The 24381-nt window shown below is 37.1% G+C and overlaps 1 protein-coding gene across 1 annotated transcript in view; it reads left to right on the top strand.

The window, feature by feature from the left end:
• The window catches only part of SNX3 (sorting nexin 3), a 41494-nt gene extending 26614 nt beyond the window's left edge, over nucleotides 1–14880 (top strand). Inside the window, exons 2-4 of the mRNA XM_054569794.1 lie at nucleotides 9316–9411; nucleotides 12381–12505; nucleotides 14149–14880. Coding sequence (XP_054425769.1) covers nucleotides 9316–9411; nucleotides 12381–12505; nucleotides 14149–14254 — 327 coding nt within the window. The 3' untranslated portion in view covers nucleotides 14255–14880. The remainder of the gene's footprint in view (nucleotides 1–9315; nucleotides 9412–12380; nucleotides 12506–14148) is intronic.
• Nucleotides 14881–24381: the final 9501 nt, after the last annotated feature.

Below are 24381 nucleotides of genomic sequence, written 5' to 3'. Positions count from 1 at the left end.
GACAAGTACAAATATCCATGGCTCCATTATATGGCCAAGTAGACTATAAATCCCCTTCTGATTCTGCATGTTCACACTATATTTGGCAAAGAGTAGGGATTTCCTGCAATACGCCAGCCTCTCGCTGAATGGTTACATCAGGGAAGCAACTTCACCTAAAAATATGATTTTTCCAAGAAGCAAAATTTATTCTGTGTTTTGACAGTTCTGTAAACTTTAAATTTAGCTGAGTAAATTCCAAATGGCTCTAAATTTTACTATGAAGGGCAGGTGCAAGAATAAGAAAAACTGAACAATAAAGAGGGAAAACGGTGACTTTGGAAGAACCTGCCTTACCTAATCGTAACCAAGTGATCCAATAATACGAGAAACTGACATCATGTGCCTTCTGATATGATGCACTGAGAACATTCCTGCCAAAAATGCAGAACATGAAACTAGTCATAGGGAAACACAGACTCAAATGTATAATATATTTCAGATACCTGGCCTGCACTCTTTGAAATTGTCAGTGACTTGAATGGCTAAAAGGCAGGATAACTATTCTAGATTAAAAGAGGCTGAAGTGCTGATGAGGGAAGTGCTTGATTTTTAATGGGATTCTGTTTTTTAAGAACTTAAAGGATACTGTTGGGACAGCTGGTAAAAATTTAATGTGGGCTGTATGTCAACATTAAATGTGTTATATTTAATCCTTGTTCTGTGGTTATATAAGAGAATGTCCTTAGAAAATGTATACTGAAGTACTTAGTTGTAAAGGATTATGTCTGCAGTTTACTCTCAAATGGTTTAGCAAAAATAACTATAGAAGATTTACAAAGCAAATGAACAGTAACAATTGGTTAAAAGTATAAGGATAGTATTATAATATTAGAACTTTTTGCTAAGTTTTAAAAAGATACAGTATGGGTAATGTAAGAAAAACAAAGAAGTAACTTAGACTTTTGGTGCAGTTATTCGGTGACATGTACAGTTCTAACCATGTTTATATGTATTACTTCATTTCCTCATTGCACCTCTAAGGTAGGATTATAAGAATATGACAGTATTGCAAATCTTATTTCAAGATAGTTATCCTTTGTCTGATTTCCCAAGTAGTAGAAAAGAAATCATCTAGGTTGGTTTAGCTTCTAAATCATCTGTTTTGATACACTTTCAAACTGTTATTTCCAGTTTATAAGGTGAGCAAATTGAAAAAGAGACTAACTTGCCCAAGTCACATAACTAAGTGGCATTGCTGGTAATTTGACCCTACACAGATACTGAGCTCTCAACCGCTGTAGTACAGGATATTAGAAAGTGTATAATTTTATACTGAATGAATCTCTGTGAGATTTGAAGGTAAGAATGAGAAAGAGTTATTAGGGTCACTAACTTTGGTTTTCTTCTCCTATACAAGAAATAGTATGACTGACTGTGTCAAAAGTTTTGTAAAACAATAAATTAAAAATAATCTCAAGTTTGATTCAAGTCTCCCATTTCTTTATTGAAGCATTGAATGTTTTTCATTTGTTTTTTCTATTGTTTTTGTTCTCTATTTCATTTATTTCTGCTTTAATCTTTATTATTTCCTTTCTTCTAATTGTTTCATGTTTAGCTTGTTCTTTTTCTAGTTTCCTAAGGTGGAAAGTTAGGTTATTTATTTAAGATAAGCCTTTTATTATTATTTTTTAATGTTGGACACTTGACTATAAATTTCCGTATAAACACTGCTTTAGTTGCTCGTTGTATGATCTTTTGAACCAGTCAGAAGTGGTATGGTAATAGTTTCTATATTTGTTGTATATAAATCATCTGGGGAACTCTTTTTTCTAAAGGGCCTATTCCACTAAAAGCTCATTTAGTTGATCTGAGGCAGGCCTCAGGGCTTCTTTTTGGCTACCCAGATTACTGCCATTTGAAAACTTAACTGAGCTGTACCTCAGTGTATTTGTGCATTTTTATATATTTGTGTTATATTTCCACTTAAGATAATTGTTTTAAATACTAGGTAATTCTGAAGTTAACCAGCTTGAAGAACCACTGATGTCTTTAATTTCAGTTGTTGGGGTAGGATATGGAGTAGAGATTTTTGATTTGACTTCTTTTTGCTCTGACTTTTTAACCTTGTGTTGCATATTTAGATGTTATTTTAAAAGCTCCTTTCTAGTGCCAGATGCAAATGTTCTTGTATTCTCAACTTCTGCCTCCCGTGGTAATATAGATAATCTATTTTATGGTTTTTCAGAGAAATGTTAAGTAGTGGTAATAAATAGTAGTTAACAAAGTAACTACTATTTGGCTTATAATGATAAACAAAGGCATATTTTGAATGTGGAATAAAATAGTTTTTATTGACAGATTCCAGGCAATCAACTTAACTTTTTGAGGGACAGGTAATTATAATTCTCTGCTTTTTCAAGTGTTAGTTTGGGCATAACCCAGGCAGACATAGCTTTAAATTATTGTTAATATTGGGTTTCTTATGCAGATCCTTTGAGAGTGGTTGATGTAACTGTTTATAGGAGCCTCTGTCTTTGATTTAGATATATAATGAAACAGTATTTGCAGAACTTTCATAACTATATGAACAAAAACAAAGCCTAAAATAAAAAAAAAAAACAAAAACCTCATGGGCATGGACAATAGTGTGGTGATTGCTGAGGGGAGGAGAGTAGAGGGAGGTAGAGGATCCTACGGGGGGATAAATGGTGATGGGCAGATACTTGACTTGGGGGGGGGGGTGAAAACACAATACAATGTACAGATGATGTGTTGTGGAATTATGTACCTGAAATCTGTATAATTTTGTCAACCAGTGTCACCCTAATAAATTCAATAAAAAGGAAAAAATAAATAAAAAATAAAGTAAAATAGACCAAGGTTACTCAAATTCACCTTTACCATTTACTAGTGATTCATACCTATGTAAATAGATGAAACCTTAGTTCATGGCTCTTGCCTGATGATGGATTTCAGTTTTGCTTGTCTTCAGTCCTGTGTCTCTCTAGTCACTGTCCCTGCAAATAAAATATTTCCTACAGGTATTGTTATTTTACACAAATGGCTGAGTTTGACAGTTTTACCTGTTAGAAAAAATGAACAGTAGCTATGAGAAAAATAGTGGTTTCTAATCTATGCTCAGCCTGAGCAACTAAAGCAACTTTTTTTTTTTAATTAGGGGGAAAATGTGAATGTTGGGAGAAGAAATTTTTAAATTTCAAAAGTTTTAGTTATCTTAAAATAAGGTAACCGTTTTGCTCCGAGTGGTGTGGCTCAGTTGATTGGGCATTGCTCACAAGGTGAAAGGTTGCCATTTTAGTTCCCACTCAGAGCACATGCTTGGGTTGTGGGTTCAGTCCCCACACCCATCCGAGTGTGAACAAATTGCAACCGATTGATGTTTCTCGCTCACATCAGTGTTTGTTTCTCTCTCTCTCTCCCTCTCTCTCTCCCTTCCCCTCTGAGAATAAATAAAATCTTTAAAAGCATAAGATAAACATTAAAGTCTGATTTATATTTCAGAATTCACACTTTATTCTTCTCTGCATAAGTAAACATTTTAAATGATATCCAAAGTAAAACTTTTAAGGGATTTCTGCTATAATTTGCCACAGTAGCCTGACTGTTGTCCATGCTCTTCAAACAGATAAACCTTAGAAGAAGAACGAACCCAACTGTTCTTTTTGGAGGGAAGAAGGGGAAGGGGTTTAATTGACATATATCATATTAGTTTCAGGTGTGCAACATAATGATTTGATATTTTCATACATAAAACCCAATAAGTCTCATTAACATCTCACCATGCATAGTTGCAAAAAAAATTGTTTTGTGTTTGGTGAGCATAGAACCAACTGTTTTTAATGTTCCCCGATACACATAACTAATCTGTCAAATTTTGTGGCTTCTATTTCTGTGGTAACTTTTCTTCTTTTCTGTTTCAGAGATACTTTCCTGTTTAGAAATGTGTATTAACTCCTGGTGCTTACAGGTAGATACCTTAACCAGACAGGGTACAGTATAACCTTTTCAGTTTATTTCCCATCTCCTCTGCTTCAAATATATAATTACTTCTGAAATGTACTTGTTCCTTCTCTGCATGTAGTTCACACTATTTTCACCATTCTCAACTGTCTCCTTAGGTTATAACTAATTCCATGCATTAAAAGAATACAGGCCAAATCAATTGTCGATTAATTTTTTATTTTTTTAATTGTACCGATGGTATCATACTATATAGACTGTTCCTGAAACTTCTTGTAACTTAGCCCATCTCAGGCAGGCTTCCCGATCAGTTTATGGCTAAGTTATATTTTGTCTAAAGCCTTATAAAATTTTATTTTATATTTGTAAAAATTAGGTTTTTGCTTTTTTGTTTTGCTATTACATAAACAATGCTAATGTAAACCTCTGTGTACCAATATCTTTTTGTATATGTGGAAATATTTGTAGGATTCATTCCTAGTGGACTTGTTGACTCAAAAGATGAATGCGTTTAAAGGAATAACATGGCCCTGGCTGGTGCAGATCAATGAATTGAGCACTGGCCTGCAAACCAAAGGGTCGCTGGTTCAGTTCCCAGTCAGGGCACGTGCCTGGGGTGCTGGCCAGGTCCTCAGTAGAGGGGTGCATGAGAGGTAACCACACATTGATGTTTCTCTCCCTCTCTTCCTCCCTCCCTTCCCCTTTCTCTAAAAATGAAAAATAAAATTGGAAAAAAAGGAATGATATGGGGATATAAAGTACAATATAGAAAATTATAATCTATAATGTAGCTATATATGGTGTTAGATGAGTACTAGACTTACTGGGGTGATTACTTCATAAGGAATGTCAGTGTCTAATCACTATGTTGTACACCTGAAACTAATACTGTATGCCAACTGTAATTAAAAAAATTTTTTTTTAAAAAGGACTGAATGATGTCACCAAAATGGCCTCCTTACAGGTTGTACCAAGGTAGCAGGCTTTTTTCAATGTCTGTCTCTCTACCCTTACTGTCACTGGGTTTTAAAATTTAATGCCTGCCTGTTTGATAAATGAAAATGGGATCTTACTGTTTTAACTAGCATTTCTTGTGTGAGTGAAGTTGGACGTTATTGGCCATTAATTTCTCTGTGTTCTGCATATTTATTTGTCAGGTTATTCATCTTTATCATTGTTTTCTAAGTTCTTTACCTTATAATGAAATTATCTCTTTGTTTTATGTTGCAGGTATTTGTCCACAGTTTGTTTTTGTTTCATCTTTGTTTTTGTTTGGGTGTATGGCATTTTTAACCACGTAAATTTAACTTTTTATATACTTATCTTTTAACCTCCCTAACATAAGCTTCTTAAAGGCCAGAACATCTTATTATTATATTCCCCACCTTACCTAGCACTATGCCCTTCTATAGATACTTCCAAACTGTAATAATAGTTGAATCCTCCCAAAACTATAGGAAAAAAATTATTATTCTTACTCTTCATTCTTTAAAAAACCAAAAATTAGAACATTTTATGTGTTAAATAAGTTGAAAGTAACCAATCATAAAAATTTGTAATCAGTGGTGATAGTTCATTGACTTTAACAAAAAAACACATTTTTCATTTGTATTTGGATCAAGTTGAATTGAAATTCCTTGTGATGGTCAGGAAGACTTTAACAGTCAAACTTACCACTCTAAATGTGATGAGCAAATAATATTAAGAATTACGTGCTGTGACTTTATCAAAAGTATAGTAGTCTTCACATAAAGAGAAATCATAGCCAGCTGAGAAAACTAAAAGAATTTTCTTGAACTAACCACGATCCTTTTTTAATGTATAATCTGTCAAACTATTAGCTAATCATAGAAAGGATTGGATTGTTTTCTCCCTCCCATCCCCCCTTCTATTAAAGTGAATGAGATATAATCATGATTATGTCAAAAGTTCAAAAGGGAAAATGGAAGGTAAAATGAGCTGGATTGGCACTCTTCCCCCAACATTGTACCTGTAAGCTTGATATGTTGTTTCAGAGATTAACTTTATAGACTTCCGTACCCAGAAGTATGAAAATTCTTAGGGAACACTTTTCACAAGCTTGATCTTAACATATTGAATGAAGAGAGCAGCTAATCCCCTTTGTAAAGTAACTTGAGAGGAGGAATTCAAAATGTAAAATCTCACCTGCAGAAAACACTCAATTCTGTAAAGGCCTTTCTATCTTTAGACACTTACAAAGACTTAATATTTTAATGCGGAAGGGTGAACTTGGTTAAAAAGCCAATAGGTGAAATTAGAGATAAATAATCCAGTGCTTTCTTTCTGGGAATTATCATCGTGCTCTCCAGGGGACCTAATTTTATTCCCTGTGGGGAATGAGAATACCTCTCTGTACAGAGAGCCAGCATCTCTAAATATAAGCTTGACTTCTAGTATAATAAGAGTCTTGTTAGGTACAATTTGCTCTTGGTCATTAATACAATGAACAAATGTTGTGGTTACCTGGGAAAGAAAATTCAAGTGCTTTTAAACCTCTTGTGAGATTTGGTTTCATGCTTGAAACCTATACAGTGTTATGCCCAATAGCATCTGTAGAAGATTCCAAGCTATAAGGTATACAACATAGAGAAGTTAATACACTTTGGAAAAAATTTAGACCAGTACAAAGTAGGTTTAAGATCCTAAATAAAAAGCTTTTCTTTAGCTGAATGACAATTACCAGTGGCATTAAGTTTAACAAATGATTGGAATCTTCTTACAAGTGAATTTTATATAATGATGATGTCCCTGTATACAAGATACAGTCTTTCTTCCTAGTGGCACTTAACTTTTCTTTTCAACTGAAAGTTTGTAGTACTACAAGTGCAAAGATTGAGTTAAGGACAAAATACAATCTCAAGGTATCTATCTACGTATATGTACAGTTGACTCTTGAACAACCCTCGGGGTTTGGGTACCAATCCCCCACACAGTTGAAAATCCACCAATAACTTCACTCCCCCAAAACTTAACTACTAATGGCCTACTGTTGACTAGAAGCCTTAACAATAACATAAACACTCCATTAACACATGTTTTGTATATAATATGTGTTATATGCTATATTCTTGTAGTAAAATAAGCTAGGGAAAAGAAAAAAATCATAAAGACGATAAACTACATTTGCAGCACTGTCTTTATTGATACCATTAAGTTTGTCACATGTTTCTAAGTGAATTGTCTGTCACTACCTACTTCGATATTGTCTTTTATGATATAAAACACTGAAGATGTTACATGTATTACATGAAAAGTTTTCAAAAATGAAAAGATACTGTGAAAAAAATCCGTATTTATTACAGGTATAAAGATTCATGTATTGATAACAAGCATATGTGATTGCTTTATGGTAGCCTAGTGTAACTGATATAACAGCAGGTAACATTATTACAGTAGCAGAGTATGCACTATAGTTAATTTTCTGCAGTTGTCACTTAATCTTTACATTTGTTTACATTTGTCTCAACAGCCAATATTGCCATGTATGCTCTGTAAGTGTGTGTGTTTTAACTTTTTACAATAGATTTGTGTATATTTTATGATAGTAAATGGTGAAATAGTATTTATATATTTATGCATTCATAATGTGTTTAACTCTTTCTTAAGATTTTTGGTATTTCTAGGCTGCATGGTTAGTGAGGTTTTTTCCAAATCATTGCAAATCTCCAAAAAAAGTTCCCAATATATTTACCGGAAAAAAAGCCATGCTTAAGTGGACCTGAGCAGTTCAAACCCATCATTCAAGTGTCAACTAAAGTATTAAATAGCATTTTCAGTATAACATGGCATTGTTTGTGTTAGGTCATTTCTGTCCCCTACAAACTTTGTGATATGTGCATTTTAAAATCTATTTTTTAATTAAATTTATTGGGGTGATATTGGTTAATAAAATTATGTTTCAAGTGTACAGTTCTATAATATATCATCTGTATACTACATTGTGTACTTATCACCCAAAGTCAAACCTCCTTCCATCATCTTGTATTCGACCCCCTTTACCCTTTACTATATCTTTCCCCTACGCCGCTGTCCCTCTGATAGCCCCCATACCATTCCTCTGTCTGAGTTTTGGAGGGGTTTTTTTGTTTTGTTTGTTCATTCGTTGTTTTCAGTTTTATATCCTGACTTATTTTGCTTAGCATGATTTTCTCAGGTTCTATCCATGTTGTTGCAAATGGCAGTATTTCATCTTTTCTTATGGCTGAGTAGTATTCCATTGTATATATGTATCACATCCTTATCCAATCATCTATCGAAGGACACTTTGGTTGTTTCCATGTTGTGGCCACTGTGAATTAATGCTGCAGTTAACATAGGTACACATGTTTTTATGAACAAATGTTTTCAAGTTTTTCAGGTAGATACCCAGAAGAGGGGTTGCTGAGTCATGTGGTAATTCTATTCTTATTTTTTTGAGGAAACCCCATATTTTTCATAGTAACTGTATCCATTTACATTCCCGCCAGCAGTGAATAGACGTTCATAACATCTATTTTTGATGGTAAAATCGTGATGCTATACAGCTTCTACTAATTGTCATTAATCATAAACCATTTTTCATTAGGTTTGGTAATGTTTACTTTTTTTTAAAGACCAGTAAAAGGTAATAGAAACCTTCCTTACTACTTTAAGTTTAGAAGTTGACAGAAGTGATCTTTGCAATCTTATAAAGGACAATCTCTAAATAAAAGTTTTCTGCCATTCTGATGTAACCTCAAAGTACTGGGCATTAGGTTTCCCATTCTTAAATTTGCCCTCAGTCTGTAAAGCTCTGGATCTATGAATCTGATGTAAAGTGTGTGGCTCCTAATTTCCTACTTCTGTTGAGTGGTTTTTCTGGCATTTTTAAAGACCATTAAGAATAATTATTTCTTCCATCATGTAACATCTAATCAGGTCATAATAACAAAATATTTTATACTTTATTTGAAAGTAGTTAAGGTCTATTTCTCCACTGAACATTATATACTAAGTTGCTATATAAATTGGGTCAAAATCAGCTAGCTTTATCTTCACCCCTGTTCAGTTGACATTTTTACAGATCAGTGAAATAGAAAAAAATGGCCTTTGTTTATGTAACTAACCTCAGGCAGAACGACATCCAGTAGCATATGTGCAAACAAGCATATTGAAAGTTGTACTCTAGTGTAAATAACATTTTTAATAGTTAGCAGAGTTTTATTTTGTTAAAGGTAAAATCACACCTTAATAACTTTATGATTTTCTTAAGGTAACCGGGCTTACTGTGTTATTAATTTAACAAACAGATCTCACCCCTCTTTGAAGTCCCTGTAATATGCTTCAACTTAGGAGTGACTTTTTTTGTTTCAGACAAATCTGCCTATTTTCAAGCTGAAGGAATCTACAGTTAGAAGGAGATACAGTGACTTTGAATGGCTGCGAAGTGAATTAGAAAGAGAGAGCAAGGTAAGAATTATTTGTAAAGCAACTTTGAAACAAAACATTCCAAATTTCAATATTAAGATTCCTCAGGAAAATTATCTTGAATAAAGTGAGTAAAAGTAAATACAATTTCTTTTTCTAATCAGTTTTATTTCATGGGAGATGGAAGAAGTCTGTAATTTTTCCTTAGAATTCTCTTCCTTCTTTTGTCTAATGTTCCAATTGAGGCCTTTGCTGACTTACATTGGGATGACACTTCTTAGAACTTTCTTACTATTATTTCCTTTCCCTCATCTTCCTATGCCACCTTCACCCTCCACACTCCTAGCCAAGTTTCTTTTCCTCAGTACATCTCATATATCAGTATATTTCCAGTATTTTTTACTGACTCATAATAAATACATCTTTCAGCATCATACATTTACATATAACAAAAGTTCATAAACTAATACTTAGCTTACTCTGTGTGATACATGCTGATATTCTTCAGACTAGTGTTTTTAAATGATGGCCACGATCGTCCTGCACCTGTAAACCGCCATATCGCTCGGTAAGAATTACCTTCTCTCATAAGCATTGGCTGCAGAGTAAATTAGAGCATGGTCTCATTCTGATATTCCTTATTTCAGCTGTATGTCAGAATAACATCATAAGGCATGGTGTGTTCAGAATGATGAAAAGTTATTTTGTGAGTAGGAATAGTAGGAATAGGAGCCCAGAAGTAGAATAAGGGGGTAGCTCGTGCTTATTTCTGAAGCGTAATATGCTACAAAATGGATGGAAATTTCCTTAACCAGTTAAATGTGGCTGGATACAAGAGCACTTATGCAAACCATTGCAGTCTATCAAAATGTAAAGGAAAACAATTTTACTCATAAAATACTTAAGAATAAAATGAGAAATATGAGACCTATATAACGAAAACTTAAAACTTCATTGAAAGACAGAAGAAGACCTTCTAAATAGAAATACTACATTCTTGTTTTGGAATATTCACTTTTGAAGATTTATTTATTTTATAAACATTTGAGAGCTCATTCTGTGTGTTCTTTGAGTAACAGCATAGAGCTGTGAACAAATTAATGTCCCCACTTTTATGGTGCTTACATTCTATTGGGTAAGTTTGGGAGCTGGTAAAGGGAAGGCATTTGGTTTCGTGGGTTTTTTGCTGTTATCATCATTTTTTTATTATTATTTTTGCTAATCTGTATGCAGTTGTGTTGCTCTTCCCTTTTTTTACCCTGTCAAATTACTGTGTTAGGATAATTCATATTTATGGAAACTCTGTAACAAAGATTTGAAGTTTTTCCTCTTAGAATAAGTATAATTTGTATTACAGGTGTTTACTATTTATATTCCTCCTTGTTTGAATTGTTTACTTACATCTTTTCTCTGTTTTGGTGTAAGATAAGGTTCCAGCAAAGTGGTTGGTCATTTAACAGATATTTAGGCTTCTATTGTATGCCCAGCTTTTATTAAAATAACCATAAGTAGCCTAAAAGAGGGTTCTTGATTTGAAGGCATCAATAGGCTAGATTGGTGGTTCTAGATTGGTAGAGGGGCAATTCTGTCAACCCCATTTACTAAATATAAATTCCTTTCCCCACTGGTCAACAATGTTGTTTTTGTTATGAACTGAATTTCCAGTAAACACATAGGACAGCTCCTAAGTTCTATTACATTCCACTAACCTCTTTGCCCTTCAGAACAGCTTGAAGATATGTTCTGATGTCTGAAGGGACCTAATATATGTTGAAAATAATTTGACTGTGCTTGAGCCTTATCAAATTCTAAAGTTCATACATAAATCTGCAAATTTTTAAAGACTCTCACTAATAATTTTATTAGAATTTTATTGATTTATAAGTAAGTTATGAGATACTGCCTTACTTCTGTCAAGTCTACTGCTAAAATGCCACCTCTAAGTGAGGTCTTCCATTGACCATCCTATGTAAGGGTAGCTCTCTTTTAAACTCTTAGTTTAATTTTTAAGAACACATCACCATCTGACATATTATATATTGATATACCTTACTATTTTATTGTCATAAATAGGAGTGCTACTTGTGGTATAAAGGGGTAGAGACCTGGGTTGCCATTAAGTATTCTAAGTGCACAAGAAAGCCTTCCTCTGATATGAAGGATCACGAAGTAGTGCTGCAGTTAAGAAACCCTAGGGTAGAGAAACCAAACTAACCTGTAAAATAAATAGCTCACTGCTGTTCAACAGTGTTCAAAAACAAATATATGAGCTCCAAATAATTCACAGAAAGCACGTATCAGTATAAGATGACCCTAGAGAATAGTCAGGCTTTAAAGGTAAAAATTTGGGGTGTTCCTATAGTGTGGAAGGAAGAAATAATGGGTCTTTGGGGAAAGATAGGATAGGTTATTTGGGAGAAAGTTAACATGTTTCTTAGCCTAGGAAATGGAAGAGTGGTGACAAGTCATTGTTGATTTTGGCATCACCTCAGAGACAAGGAGGAAATCTGTATGCAAATGGGTGCAAATGGGTGCAAATGGTATGAGGTAGAAGAAACTGATCACAGAATTTTTATCTGTCCATGTCAGAACATTGTTAATATTTTCTTTCTTCATTGAATTGAGAGTTGATTTTGATCTCTACAGTTTCCATTGTAGTAAAGCATTGTCTTCCTCGGGTGACATCAGAACTTGTCTAAGGGGGCATAGTAGCTTTTGTTTCTTGAATGTCTTCTGAGTGTGTGTGCGCTTTGCTAGTAAGTCCAGGAAAAACGATAGTTAAGCTAGGGGCCCAGCTCCAGAGGATTGGCTATTTTTCATTTGGTTATCTTGCCTCCAAAACATTGAATATTTTTTTCAGTGTTTTTTACTGATTCCCTTTTATATTTAAACAAGTTTAACAGTAGGATGGCTCTCATAATGAGGGTATACTTTGTCTTCATGTTGTGCTCTATAAATGTCCACAATTCAGTCAGCATGTTCGAGAACTTCCTTTACTTACATTGTTTTAGGTTGTAGTTCCCCCACTCCCTGGGAAAGCATTTTTACGTCAGCTTCCTTTTAGAGGAGATGATGGAATATTTGATGACAATTTTATTGAAGAAAGGAAGCAAGGGCTGGAGCAGTTTATAAACAAGTAAGTTCTTTCTGTTTCTCAACAAGTAAGTTCTTTCTGTTTCTCATGGCGTAAGAGTGGACAGTGTTCTAAGATTACCTTATATGCCTGCTAGTAATTTTGATATTAAACTAAACTGTAATGTTGCCTTTCCTTTTGGCCATTTCCTAACCTTTTGTATCACTTAAACAAAGTAAAAGTATATAACAAGTTGAATATCATGTGATAAGTATTAACATACTTGAGTGATTGAAATGACTATCTTTGTTTTGACCTAAGTTTTGTATGTATTTGTTTTTCTTGGTTAATTTATGCAAATTACATTTAAAATTACAGCATTTAAAAATACAATTTTACTTACGATTATTTCTGATTTAAGGTATGTTCTTGTATGAACAATAAAACTTACAATATTCTTGAAATCATTTTGTTTGATTGCAGATGGAGGTATTATCAGTATGTCTTGTAAATGTGCACATTTAAAATTTTCATGGCAAAATGCATTCTTTTGGAAATGTAAGAAGACTTGGGGTTATCTTTTACTTTAGAAACTCCTAAGCCCAAAGCAAAATTTGTAACTTTAAATTTTATTTCCATTTAAAGTATAGCCATTTTTAAAAAGCCCGACACAAAGAGTTACGCCAGGGAAGGGTTCACTATAATTAAGTATTGGCCTTAAAATCGACCAAAAGTTCAAATCGTAGAGAATATGGTTGTGTGAGCTATTTATTAGAAGCACTTTAATTTTTCTCTAGTGGTTTGAAGATCTGAGTGGTAGGTACACAGCAGGAAAATTTATATAAAGCTTTACATTTTAGTTGTTTTAGACAACCTTTATTGTCTTTTTATGACCATACTTTCCCTGTAGAGAAGGCAGTGCTGGAGTAGATGTTTTTAAAATCTGAAATAGAAGTCTCTTTGACCAGTCTGATCTTGTGTTTAGTCTAATAGAAACCCTTAAACATTTTAAAAGCAAGCAACCCTTCTACCTCCCCCCCCCCCCCCCCCCCCCCCCCGTCAAAAAAGAACCCCGTACATTTGTGCCTGTTACTATTTGGGGCTTTTCTTGAACTCCAGTGCATTTCTAACTCTAATCCCATATCTTTTACTTCTTTAAAATGGATTCTTGGAATCAATACATATTTTACTTTTAACTTTAAAATTGAGTTTCCTTTTTTTTTTAAGAGTTTATTTATTTTTAGAGGGGAAGCAAGAGAGAAAGAGAGAGAGAGAGAGAAACATAATTGTGTGGTTGCTTGCATTTCATGCGCCCCGCCCTGCTGGGGACCTGGCCCACAACCCAGCCATGTGCCCTACACTGGGGATCGAACCAGCAACCCTTTGGTTCACAGGCCGGCGCTCAAGCCACCAAGCCACACCAGCCAGGGCTAATTTAAGGTTCTTATAAATGTACCATCTAGTAGGTAAAGAAGCTAATTGAATACATATGCCAGAAGCAGTGCAAAGCTAGTGACTGAATGTTTTCTAAATTATCCTTGTGAACCAAAGGAAAGAAGATTTACTTTAAGCTGATAGAGCATAGTTTTATGGGCAGTTCATTCTAATACTTATTATTACTAAATTGTTTGTGCTTTCCTAAACTTAAAATATGTGCCTCCCCTTTTTATAAAATATCAGACTAAATTTGTTTTTTTTATTCCTAGGGTCGCTGGTCATCCTCTGGCACAGAATGAGCGTTGTCTTCACATGTTTTTACAGGATGAAATAATAGATAAAAGCTATACTCCATCTAAAATAAGACATGCCTGAAATTTGATGAGAAAGGACAAAAAAAACAAACTTTCTGTGACTATTAATGATTCGTATGCACCAGTGAAGAAGTTCTAACTTTTAGCATGCTGCACAGAAACTGGTATATCATGCCTTTAGTATACTAACACTCATATGCTCTGCTTTGTTTGTTTTGTTTGGGCAGTTGACAAGAAGTTAATTTGCTTTAGTGAAAATCCCTCATTCCAGCCTTTCTATATAATAACTCTTTCCTGCTGTTTTAATGTGGTGCACACTATAGCTTCACAAACTTGTTATTCCAGCGTAATCTCCAGTGCCCTAACTAAAGTTACTGACCTGGTCATATCTGCACAGTTTTTGTGTCATGTTTGCTTCTTGAATCTGAGTAACTAGAATATTTCTCTTATCCTCTTTTTAATATGTGATGTCACATGACCTAATTTATGTGTAGGAGCACTGCTCCATTGGTTGCCAGCACCCTACATGTAATATACACATTCATATGCAGAAAGTATCCCCCTGCAGGCTTGTAATACCCTTCACATGGAAGATCAGTGAGGGAAATCTTTATATTCTGTATAAAAACAAAATCAAATTTCTATACTAAAATCATTTGTCTAAAAATTTAAGTTGTTTTCAAATAAAAATGCATTTCTGATATGCACTGATTGTGTTGCATCCAGCTTTTCTTCTTTTATGGCTTTCCTACTTAACTCACTTGTTGAGAGGGATTATTTACTAATTATATACTTCTCATTCCTGTAACTTCAATCCTCTTTAAATAGTGGTGATATCAAATATGCCACCACCCTTTGAATTGGGTATTTTCTTTTAAACAACTAAAAAAGTGATGTACTAAAAAAAGCATTCCTTAAGGCTTATTGAGTCATTATGAAGTACTTTGTGTATTTGAAAAATGCTTTATAATCTCAAGTCATTCTTTTTAAAAGCCCTTTTAAGATAAATCAATGCCATGCCTCCTGTTACTTAGAAGAATTTTTTGTAGCTCATCTGCACAACTTGCTTAAACAAAATTAGCAAGGATGTAATAACTCCTTTTTTTAGTCAACACATTCATGCTTTTTCTCTAATTTGGCTTAGAATAGTGGCAGTCTTGATCCTCTTTAACCAAGGGAGAGGGACACAGCGTTCTAGCCTGACTGGTATGATAAAAAACGAGAAAATATATGACTCCTGGCTGCCTAACCTGTGTTGTGGCCAGAACTTTGCAGCTAGAATGCGGTCTCTTGTTTGAATCTGCACACCATCTGGTGCTTTGGGGACCCACTCTGACCTAGAGTTAATCCCCAACGTAAGGAAAGTTTGTCCTCACACCAGAGTGTCTCCTTAGACAGGTCAGTCATTTGAGAGGAAACCAGCTTAGATCTTGGCCAAACTAGGGTGTCCACCAAGAGGATTGGAAATCATAGGAAGAAGTCAGAGCTGCCCTATAAGGCCTTAGTATTTCACAATGCCATAATATTGGACCTTTCAGTTATTATAAATTAATGCTCAAAGCTAAATAACATGAATTTTATTTCATTGAGCTAGCAGAATAAAATCAAAGTCTGTCATTTTTTGATATTCAGAACAAAGTAGTGGTAGCTCTACGAAATGGCTAAATACCTCCAAAAGCAGTGGCTCTCAGCCAGGGATGCCTTTTCTCCCTGGGGTTGTTTGGCAACGTCTTGAGAAATTTTTGCTTGTCACAACCGGAGAGTGACACTGAGAACCAGTGGGCAAGAGTTAGAGATGCTGCTAAATCTACAATGCACAGGATAGCTTCCCACAACAGAACAATGTCCACAGTGCTGAGGTTTCCACTCACCGTGGAATTCTTTTTAGTTTGGTCACTTTTTTGTGAGAGAATAATGTGGTTTCAGATGCGTAGTACTGGCCCCGTTTACTTCTAACCTCTGCAGTTTCCTAAGGGCAGGCACATAGTCTATAAAAGCTGAAGGTTTTAAGGTAGGTGAAAAGTTGTTTTATTGCAGGTGACATGTTTTTGCCAGGGAAGGTACTTTTCATTGTTGTTTCTCAGAGAATTGAAACCTGGTCTGTGTTTAACCCTGTAAAGTAAAAATACAGGGGCTGTTAACTCTAACCACATAGGAAGATGTTCTAGAAGTCCTTAAGAGTCTTCCTAAAAGAACAGAAGTGAATTTGGCAGTGGGCTATGCAGCAGGAGTTGCAGGCTCTGTGTCCCCTCAGTAAGTCATTGCCTTGTCTCAACTCCTGCCACTTGTAAATGGGAAACATCAGTGGAACCTTTAGTAACTTAGAGTTGCTGAGGACTAAATGTAAAATCCATAGAAGAGCAATGTCTGAGACATGTAAAGATTTAATCATAGTTCTCTGATGACGGAGGTAATCATATGTACATTAGTAGTGACAACAAATGTTACCACTAAACCCAAGGCAGTTTTTGGGTGGGTTTATCTGGTATTGGTTTCTTCCTTGGAGGTTCTGCCATCATGACTGTCAGTAGCAATGGTGACCTCTGGTAGGGGTGCCAGAGAGCATCTCCTCTTTATTATATCCTGTGGCTTTTCATCTTGGCTCTCTTATTATGTATGGCCCACTCTACATTAAAAGTCCTTGTCCTGTTGCCTCAGCACTTGCTTTGCCTGCTTTAATTACAGGATGAGGATACATATAACAAATGAAAGGAGGAGGCTGCTGGCCCCTGGGTCTTTACAAATAAGATTTGTTTGAAGTGTAGATGGACACAAAACTTAGTGCACATGGCCTGGCATGTAGATTAACTGCTCAGTGGATGATAGCTGGGATTTATTACGATAAGCAAGTGTTTGGGAAACGACTTAGAAACTGTTTTAGGAGGATAGAATAAAAATCTTCCTCATTAGTTTGTGATCTTTGTCACAGAACTTTCCTATGAAGTAAATAATATTCTCCTTTATAGAAGTGAAGACTGAGGCTATATGAAAGCTTAGGTAGCATGCTTAAGGTTAGCCTAGATGGCCCTGGAATAAGTCTAACTGATCTTGGGGACAGTGCCTATGACTTGGTACCCAGGCCTTATTTAGTGTTCAGTGAACCTATTGAATGGATGAAAGGGTGAATTTTCAGTAACATTGCCTATGTCCTTTAGACTGAACATGAGTGATTAAGTGGCTGGGTTCTGTTTTAAGTTTGGTTTTAAATGTGGGTACAGGAGCACTTTTGGACATAAGGGCTTGCTGATCAGAAGTATTTTATTTTCCTAAACTTAGCTGTGCACAATTACCCTCTAAGATTAAGTCCAAGATTTTTTTTTTTTTTTAAAGCTTCCCAGATAATTTCGAAACAGCCAGGTTTGGGCACTTAGCTAGGAGGCCCTTTGATTTCCAGGAATTTGGTCAGATTTTATCTTGACTGCTTTAACCTGGCTACTTAAGTCATTACAGAAAGACATCAGGAAATTGAGAAAAAGTCAGGACTTATCAGATCTTGAGGAATTACTTTGTAAATCTTGATTTACAGTCGGTAAAGTTTGCCTTATTCTAACCTTGCTGAGAAAATAAGACCTTCTTTGGAAGCCAGGAAAATTCATTCAAAAGCACAAAAGGAAGTTCAGAGGATGCTTTTTACTTAGATGAGTGCCATAAATTAAGTGACCCAATAAAATCAAGCAACATTAAGCATTTTATATGTGCAAAGTGTTAACATAGACAAGAGGTTAAACACGAGCCTTTTTCTCAAGAAACTCAGTCTTGTTAGGACACTGTCTTGTAAACATTCACTGCTACTATAGCCAGATCGGAGGCATGGCAAATGTGAGGACAAGAAGGACACAGGAGTTCAGATGAAGGGAAGGGAACTAAAATGCAGGGGACTTCTGGTTTCAGCTCTGACACCTAAAGATCTTGAAACGTGTAAGGATCTTGTCCTCACAACAAGAAATAGCTGAACAAACTGAAAATGACTTTTCTTGCACCCACCCATCAGAGAATTGAGGTTGCAGGGCAAACTGCAACCCCAAAATCTGGACAGACGGCCTCATCTAGAGAGACAGCCACAGCCTGTTTTCCTGGAGCAGAAACTGCTGGAGCGATAAACTGGCAGGAGCACTTACACAATAATCCTGATGAGTTGCTGGAGGTTGGGTGGAGACGGCAGTCTTGGGCGGACCCCCACAAATTCCTGGGCTGTACCTCCAGGAACCCAACCAGATTCCCACAGTGAAGAACAAGAAAGATCCCCCTATGGCTCTGGGAAGGAGAAGATGAATAACTATTGTAAAATATGCCCAGAACTTTAATACAAAGGCCCATTGTGCAGGATAAAAGACGTAGTCAGAGCCTTGTTGCTGTCAGGGGAAGGGCATTCTCACACCAGCCCATCTAGCCTTCCTGTCTCACCTAAGGGGAGAAAAAACATAACAGGGGTCAGGGCTTCAAAGAAATACACTGGGAATGCTTTGGGCAGGGAAGGGAGGAAGGGGCGGGGGAGGAAAGCTGTACCACCAGGGCAACACTTGGTGAAGGTCATGGGGCCACAAAACATTGAGATTTGATCTGGAGATTAGAATCCCCATCCCCCAACATCACCCCTCCACCAGGCTCCAGTGTTAATCATAGTGGATTATAGCTAGAAGCTCCAAGACAGACTCGAGGAGGAGTAATTAGGGAAAATGAAAGTTAAGATAAAAACAAAAGGAAAGACCAGAATTTGAAGCTTCTGTACCATAACTATAGCCAACATAAAACACAGTCCACTCCCTAGCCAGATAAACCCTCACACATAAGGCCTGTTGACCTCAGTTTCTGTTATTTAGTGCAACATGTCTGACATTCAACAAAAAATTACAGGTCATGCCAAACGGCAAGAAGAAAGCAGTCGGAAGAGAGACAGCGATCGTCAGAACCAGAGTCAGATATGGCACAGATGTTGGAATTATCAAGTGGAATTTTAATAATTGATAAATGTGTCAAAGATTTGAACAGGAAAAGACAACATGCAAAAACAAAGGTAATAAATGGAAACTCGGAAGAATCAAAAGGAAATGCTAGAAATCAAAATCACTGTAATAGACACACAGAATGCTTTCCATGGGCTCACAGGCTCATCAGACTCAAAATAGTTTAGGAAAGGCTCAAACTGAACGTAGGTCAATAGAAATTTCCCAAACTGAAATATAAAGAGAAAAAAGTAGAAAACAGAACATCCAAAAATAGATCATTTTCAAAATGTGTAACATAGGTGTAAATTGGAATACCAGAAGGAAAAGAACAGAGTAAAAGAAATATTTGAAGTAATAATGGCTGAAAATGTTTCAAAATTAAAGATACCAATTGACTGATCCATGAAGCTAAGAGGACAGCTTCAAAAAACAACACAAGCATCTCATATTCTAACTGCTAAAAAGCCAGAGGAAAAGAGTGAAATAAAGCAGTGCAGTTTTGACAGATTTTCTTTAAATTTTGTTTTGTTGTTGATTTGAGAGAAAAACATTGATTTGTTTTTCCACTTACATATGCATTCCGTGGGTGATTCCTGTACATGTCCTGCCCGGAGATCAAACGTGCAACCTTGGTGTATTGGGACAATGCTCTAACTAACTGAGCTACCTGGCCAGGGCCAGGTTTGACAGGGGTTTTTTTTAATTGATTTTATTGGGTGACATTGGTTTGCAAAACCATAGGTTTCAGGTGTACAACTCAATAAAACATCATCTGCACACTGCACACCACCCCAAGCAAAGTCTCTCTGCAGGTTTGGCAGTTTTCAAACAACTTTAATCAGTAGTTTTGAAGCCAGAAGTAGTGATGTTTTATAATAACTGAGTTATTAACCTAGAGTCTGAATTTGGGGAAAAAAAATAGCATCTTTATAGTTTGTATTCTCTAACTGAAATTTAGCATCTATTATGAATGTAGGAACAAACCGTAATAGTAATAGAAGCAGAACTTGTGACTGTTCCCAATTAAAAGTTGTGAATATGTAATATCATATTTGTTGCAGACCTTGAAATACATATACTCACTACTTGAAAATTACTGTAGTTACTAGACCAGCCCCAAGATCTTGTTTAGTTTGTTAAAAAGAGACACATTTTATCACCAGTTTTAAAAAACACTTTAATGAACGTATTTCAACAAATTGGTCTCTTTTGAAATCTTACATGTTTTATTTTATTCTTTTAAAAACATCTGAGTAGGGAATCTTTGGTACAAAAAAGGAGCCCCAGAAGTAGCAGATTTTGAAGCCTCCTGCCACAGAGTGTGATGCGGATGTCACCTGAGTCTGCATGATGTGGAGCCGCTTGCTTGCTGCTCGCTGTGTGTGCATGCGGAGGAGAGACATTGGGAAACAGCCAGCCTACCATCCCTTGGGTGCTGAGGTTTCAGCCTGGGCTTACATGTACTGATATTACTTCATTCTCAAAACAATCCTATGAAGTGGGTGTTATCCCCATTTTACTAAGAGAAGAACTACGAGCTGAAGTCATTTGCCCAAGGTCACACAGCCAGTAAACAATGAAACTGGGATTCAAACCCAGGTCTTTCTGAGTCTAGCATTCTAACACCTGTGCCTGTGCAGTGCTAGACTGTTGGCAGTTGGGCGGTGGCCTGGGCCAGGACATCGCCCTGAGAGCTGGCACCTGCGGACTGCTGGGCCTCTGGCCTCCCAGTCGTCAGTGCCCCTAGCATGCGCACAGTTTGCCTTGACACCAGTGCTGTTATCAAAGAGCCTGAGAGCAGACTCCTTATCTTGATCTAAAAGAAAGTTAAACATTTAAGAGAATTTGGTTATAAAATTGGAGAGGCCACCTCTGCTTGGCAGATGTAAACACTGCTGCTTTGTCATCACTTAGCTTTCTCAGTACATTTTCTTTCCTTTCTAGCTAAATTATACTTTAATCCAGTTGTTTTCATGTTCATTAAATCCAAACCATGTTTAACCGGTTTATGCATTGAAGAGTCTTGAGGTAAAGAAAGTTTTGTCCTTTCAACCGCCCTGGGGATTTGCTGTCTTTCTGCAAAGGGATTTTCCTGGACCTGTAATCTGAACACTTTTTGACCTGTGGGTTTTTTTGTTGTTTTGGATTAAACACACACACACACACACACACACACACACACACACCCCACCCCCCCAGCCCCCCCACCCCCGCTCCCTCCCCGCCTCCCGGGCCCATGAACAAATTTGTGAGGCTTGACTTCTTGTGTGCTGTCTAGCAGAGACAATGCTCTTCTGTGAACATCTTCACCCAGGGCCAGTAGTAGTAGATTCTGGGAAGGATAACCATTTAGGTATCACTTCCCCAGAGCCAGGCTGCTCCTAGCCTGCTCCTGACCACTGCAGCCGTCTTGCTTGCCTCAGCTCTGTGCTTCCAAATGGACCCATCATTCTGGGACAGCGTTCTAGAACTGTTTGAGAGTTGACAGTCTCCACTAAACTGAAATGGATTGGTCTCAGACAACAGTCTGTTGGTGAAAAGACAAATCCTCATACATGTTATCTGGTGGAAGGATAAGTTGGCACAGCTTCCATGGAGGGCAATTTGGCAATAACTATCAAAACTATAAGCCCAGGATACCACATCCAGGTTTTTGTCTCACAGACATACTTTCTGTTTTGAGAAATGGTATTGGAAAAATATAATATTTTCTCTGATTATTGACTGAATACCTCTGAAAGATTATATAAGAAAAAGATAACATTGTTTGGTTGAGGGGACTGAGTGGCTCAAAGTCAAGAAGAGATGGGAAAACATTTCATTTATACCCTTAAACACACATTTTACTTTGGAGTAATTTTAGATTTACAGAAAAGTTATAAAGATAATACAAATTCTCATATACCTCCTCACTCAGTTTCTCCTCATTAACTTATTACATGGTCATGATATTTTTGTCAAAACTAAGAAACCAGCATTGGTACATTGCTATTAACTACATTCCAAATTTTATTTGACTTTCACCAGGTTTTCTTCTAATGTCCTTTTTCTGTTCCAGGATCCAATCTAGGAGGCCACATTGCACTTAGTCATCACATCTCTTTAGTCTCCTTGGTCCTTGACATGTATACCCTTCAAACTTTTTGAATTTTGTATCATGTGACTTCTAACTAGTCAAAAATAAGTAAACTTTAACAGAGAATTTGACTTACAGAGCCATAGGATGGTAGAACAGTAAGGAATCTTAGAAGAAGTCCAATTCAAGTTTCTCATTTTTCAGACACAGGAAGGGACTTGTCTGAGTGCCTCCCCAGAGCCCAAACTAGAAACCACGGGGGGCAGTAGTGAGGCAGGGGTCCCTGGGGAGTAGTAGAAGAGGGTAAGCTTTAAAGTCACCCAAACTTGGGTTCAAATCCCAGCACTAGGTCTTTGTGCCAGTAGGTACTCCCTTTTGCGGGGGATGGGTCTGGATACTCTCAGTCAACATTTTTAAGATACAATCATATTACTGCATATATCGGTAATTTGCTTAAAAAACCAAACAACTAAGCAAACAAAAATAAACAATTCTTAGAGGAAGTAATTCTTATTGCAAAGAATTTGTCAAGAAAATAAAATGTGTTTTTTGTCCTTGATCTCTGCTTCTTGTGCTAAAGTGTGACACCACTGACCAGACTCTCCCTTCCTGGAGACACTCGAACACTGAGTCCTCAGGCCCCATCCTGCTGAGGAGGAGCCCTGGGAAGAAGCAGGGAGAGGGGAGAGGAAAGGCCACCAAGAGGTGGAATAAGGAGAAAAGTAAGCTCTGAGACGCATCCCTTATTAAAAAGCAAGGCATTGGTCTTTTACATGGAGTGCAAAATTCAACTGTAGAAAGAACTGAGCTCTGGTTGCAGAGCAGCTGTGTGACCTGGGAAGTGTCACTCACCTCCTGGGCCTCCAATGTAAAGCAATGGGAGTGGACAGCTCAGCCCTACATCCTCTGCTGTTTCATCTCTCCTCCCTCACAGTCATGCCCTCATCGGTCCTCTCTCTTCAGTCCCCATGCCCTTGTTTCTCCTGTATGTATATTTCCTGTAGACATACTAGACGGACAAGTTTTACCTGAATTTGCATCGGGATTCCCAAGAAAGCAGGCACCTGCTATTACCTCCCAGACCGTATGCCTCTTCACAGACCCTATGAAGAATAAAATCTTTTTTTACTTTCTACTGCTCCTTCCACATCTTACTCCCCAATAAAGTTCTTCACACTTTATCTTTTTGATCATTAAGTGATTTACACTAAGTGAACTTTTTTTTTTAAAAAAAGGATTTTATTTATTTATTTTTAGAGAGAGGGGGAGGGAGAAAGAGGGAGAGAAACATCAATGAGTGGTTGCCTCTCCCATGCCCCCTGCTGGGGACCTGGCCTACAACCCAGACATGTGCCCTAGACTGGAAATCAAACTGGTGACCCTTTGGTTCACAGGCCGGCATTCAATCCACTGAGCCACACCAGCCAGAGCTAAATAAAATCCCTTTAAAAATAAAAAATAGAGATCAAGATGGCAGAAGAGAGAGTGGAAGTCACACTGACCTCCTCCCAGGACCAGTATGGAATTACAACTAAATAGTGGAGGAATCACCTGGAACAAACAACTGAACAATAGCAAGAGAGGAGCCTTATAACCTTGGACAGCTAGAAGAATCAGTAGTACAGCCTAACTGGTAAGGAGTGTAGTAGAGACTTGAGAAGGCGGGCAGGGCGCCCACAGGCGGCAGCGCCAGCAGGATATTGAAACGCCCATTTGGATCCCCCTGAGAAGAGCAGGGATCTCCAGCCTACAACACCGGAGCCCAAAAAGTATACAGATAACAGCCAGCTGCAAAAAACAGCAGGGTTGATCTCTGCCACAGACAGGCAGCTGGAGACACTAAGAGCCTTTTAAAGGGCCAATGCATACATTTTTATCTACAGCCACTTACCCTGGTCTCTGACAAAGGTGGGGCAGAGTGGGCTAGAGACGCCTGAGGAGAGACTGGGGAGGGTGGCTTTGGGAAGAGAACTGAGAGTAGCTGGCAGGATTCTGGTGCGGACTCAGCTCCCATGCGGCAACAGCCATCTTGCTCAGGCAAACCTCTCTCCTGAGCAGCAACAGCATGAGAAGACACAATAGCCCCGCACCCAGGTGGGACTCAGCCCTGGCCCAGTAATACCAAAGCCTGACTGCTGAGTACAAGTGGCAGCCACAGATAGTAGA

This window comes from Pteronotus mesoamericanus, unplaced genomic scaffold (assembly GCF_021234165.1).
Source record: "Pteronotus mesoamericanus isolate MK-2021 breed Mesoamerican mustached bat unplaced genomic scaffold, CSHL_Meso_final contig_20, whole genome shotgun sequence".
Lineage (NCBI taxonomy): Eukaryota > Metazoa > Chordata > Mammalia > Chiroptera > Mormoopidae > Pteronotus > Pteronotus mesoamericanus.
The sequence above is the reverse complement of the archived record's forward strand: the minus strand, read 5'-3'. Positions and strand labels throughout refer to the sequence as shown.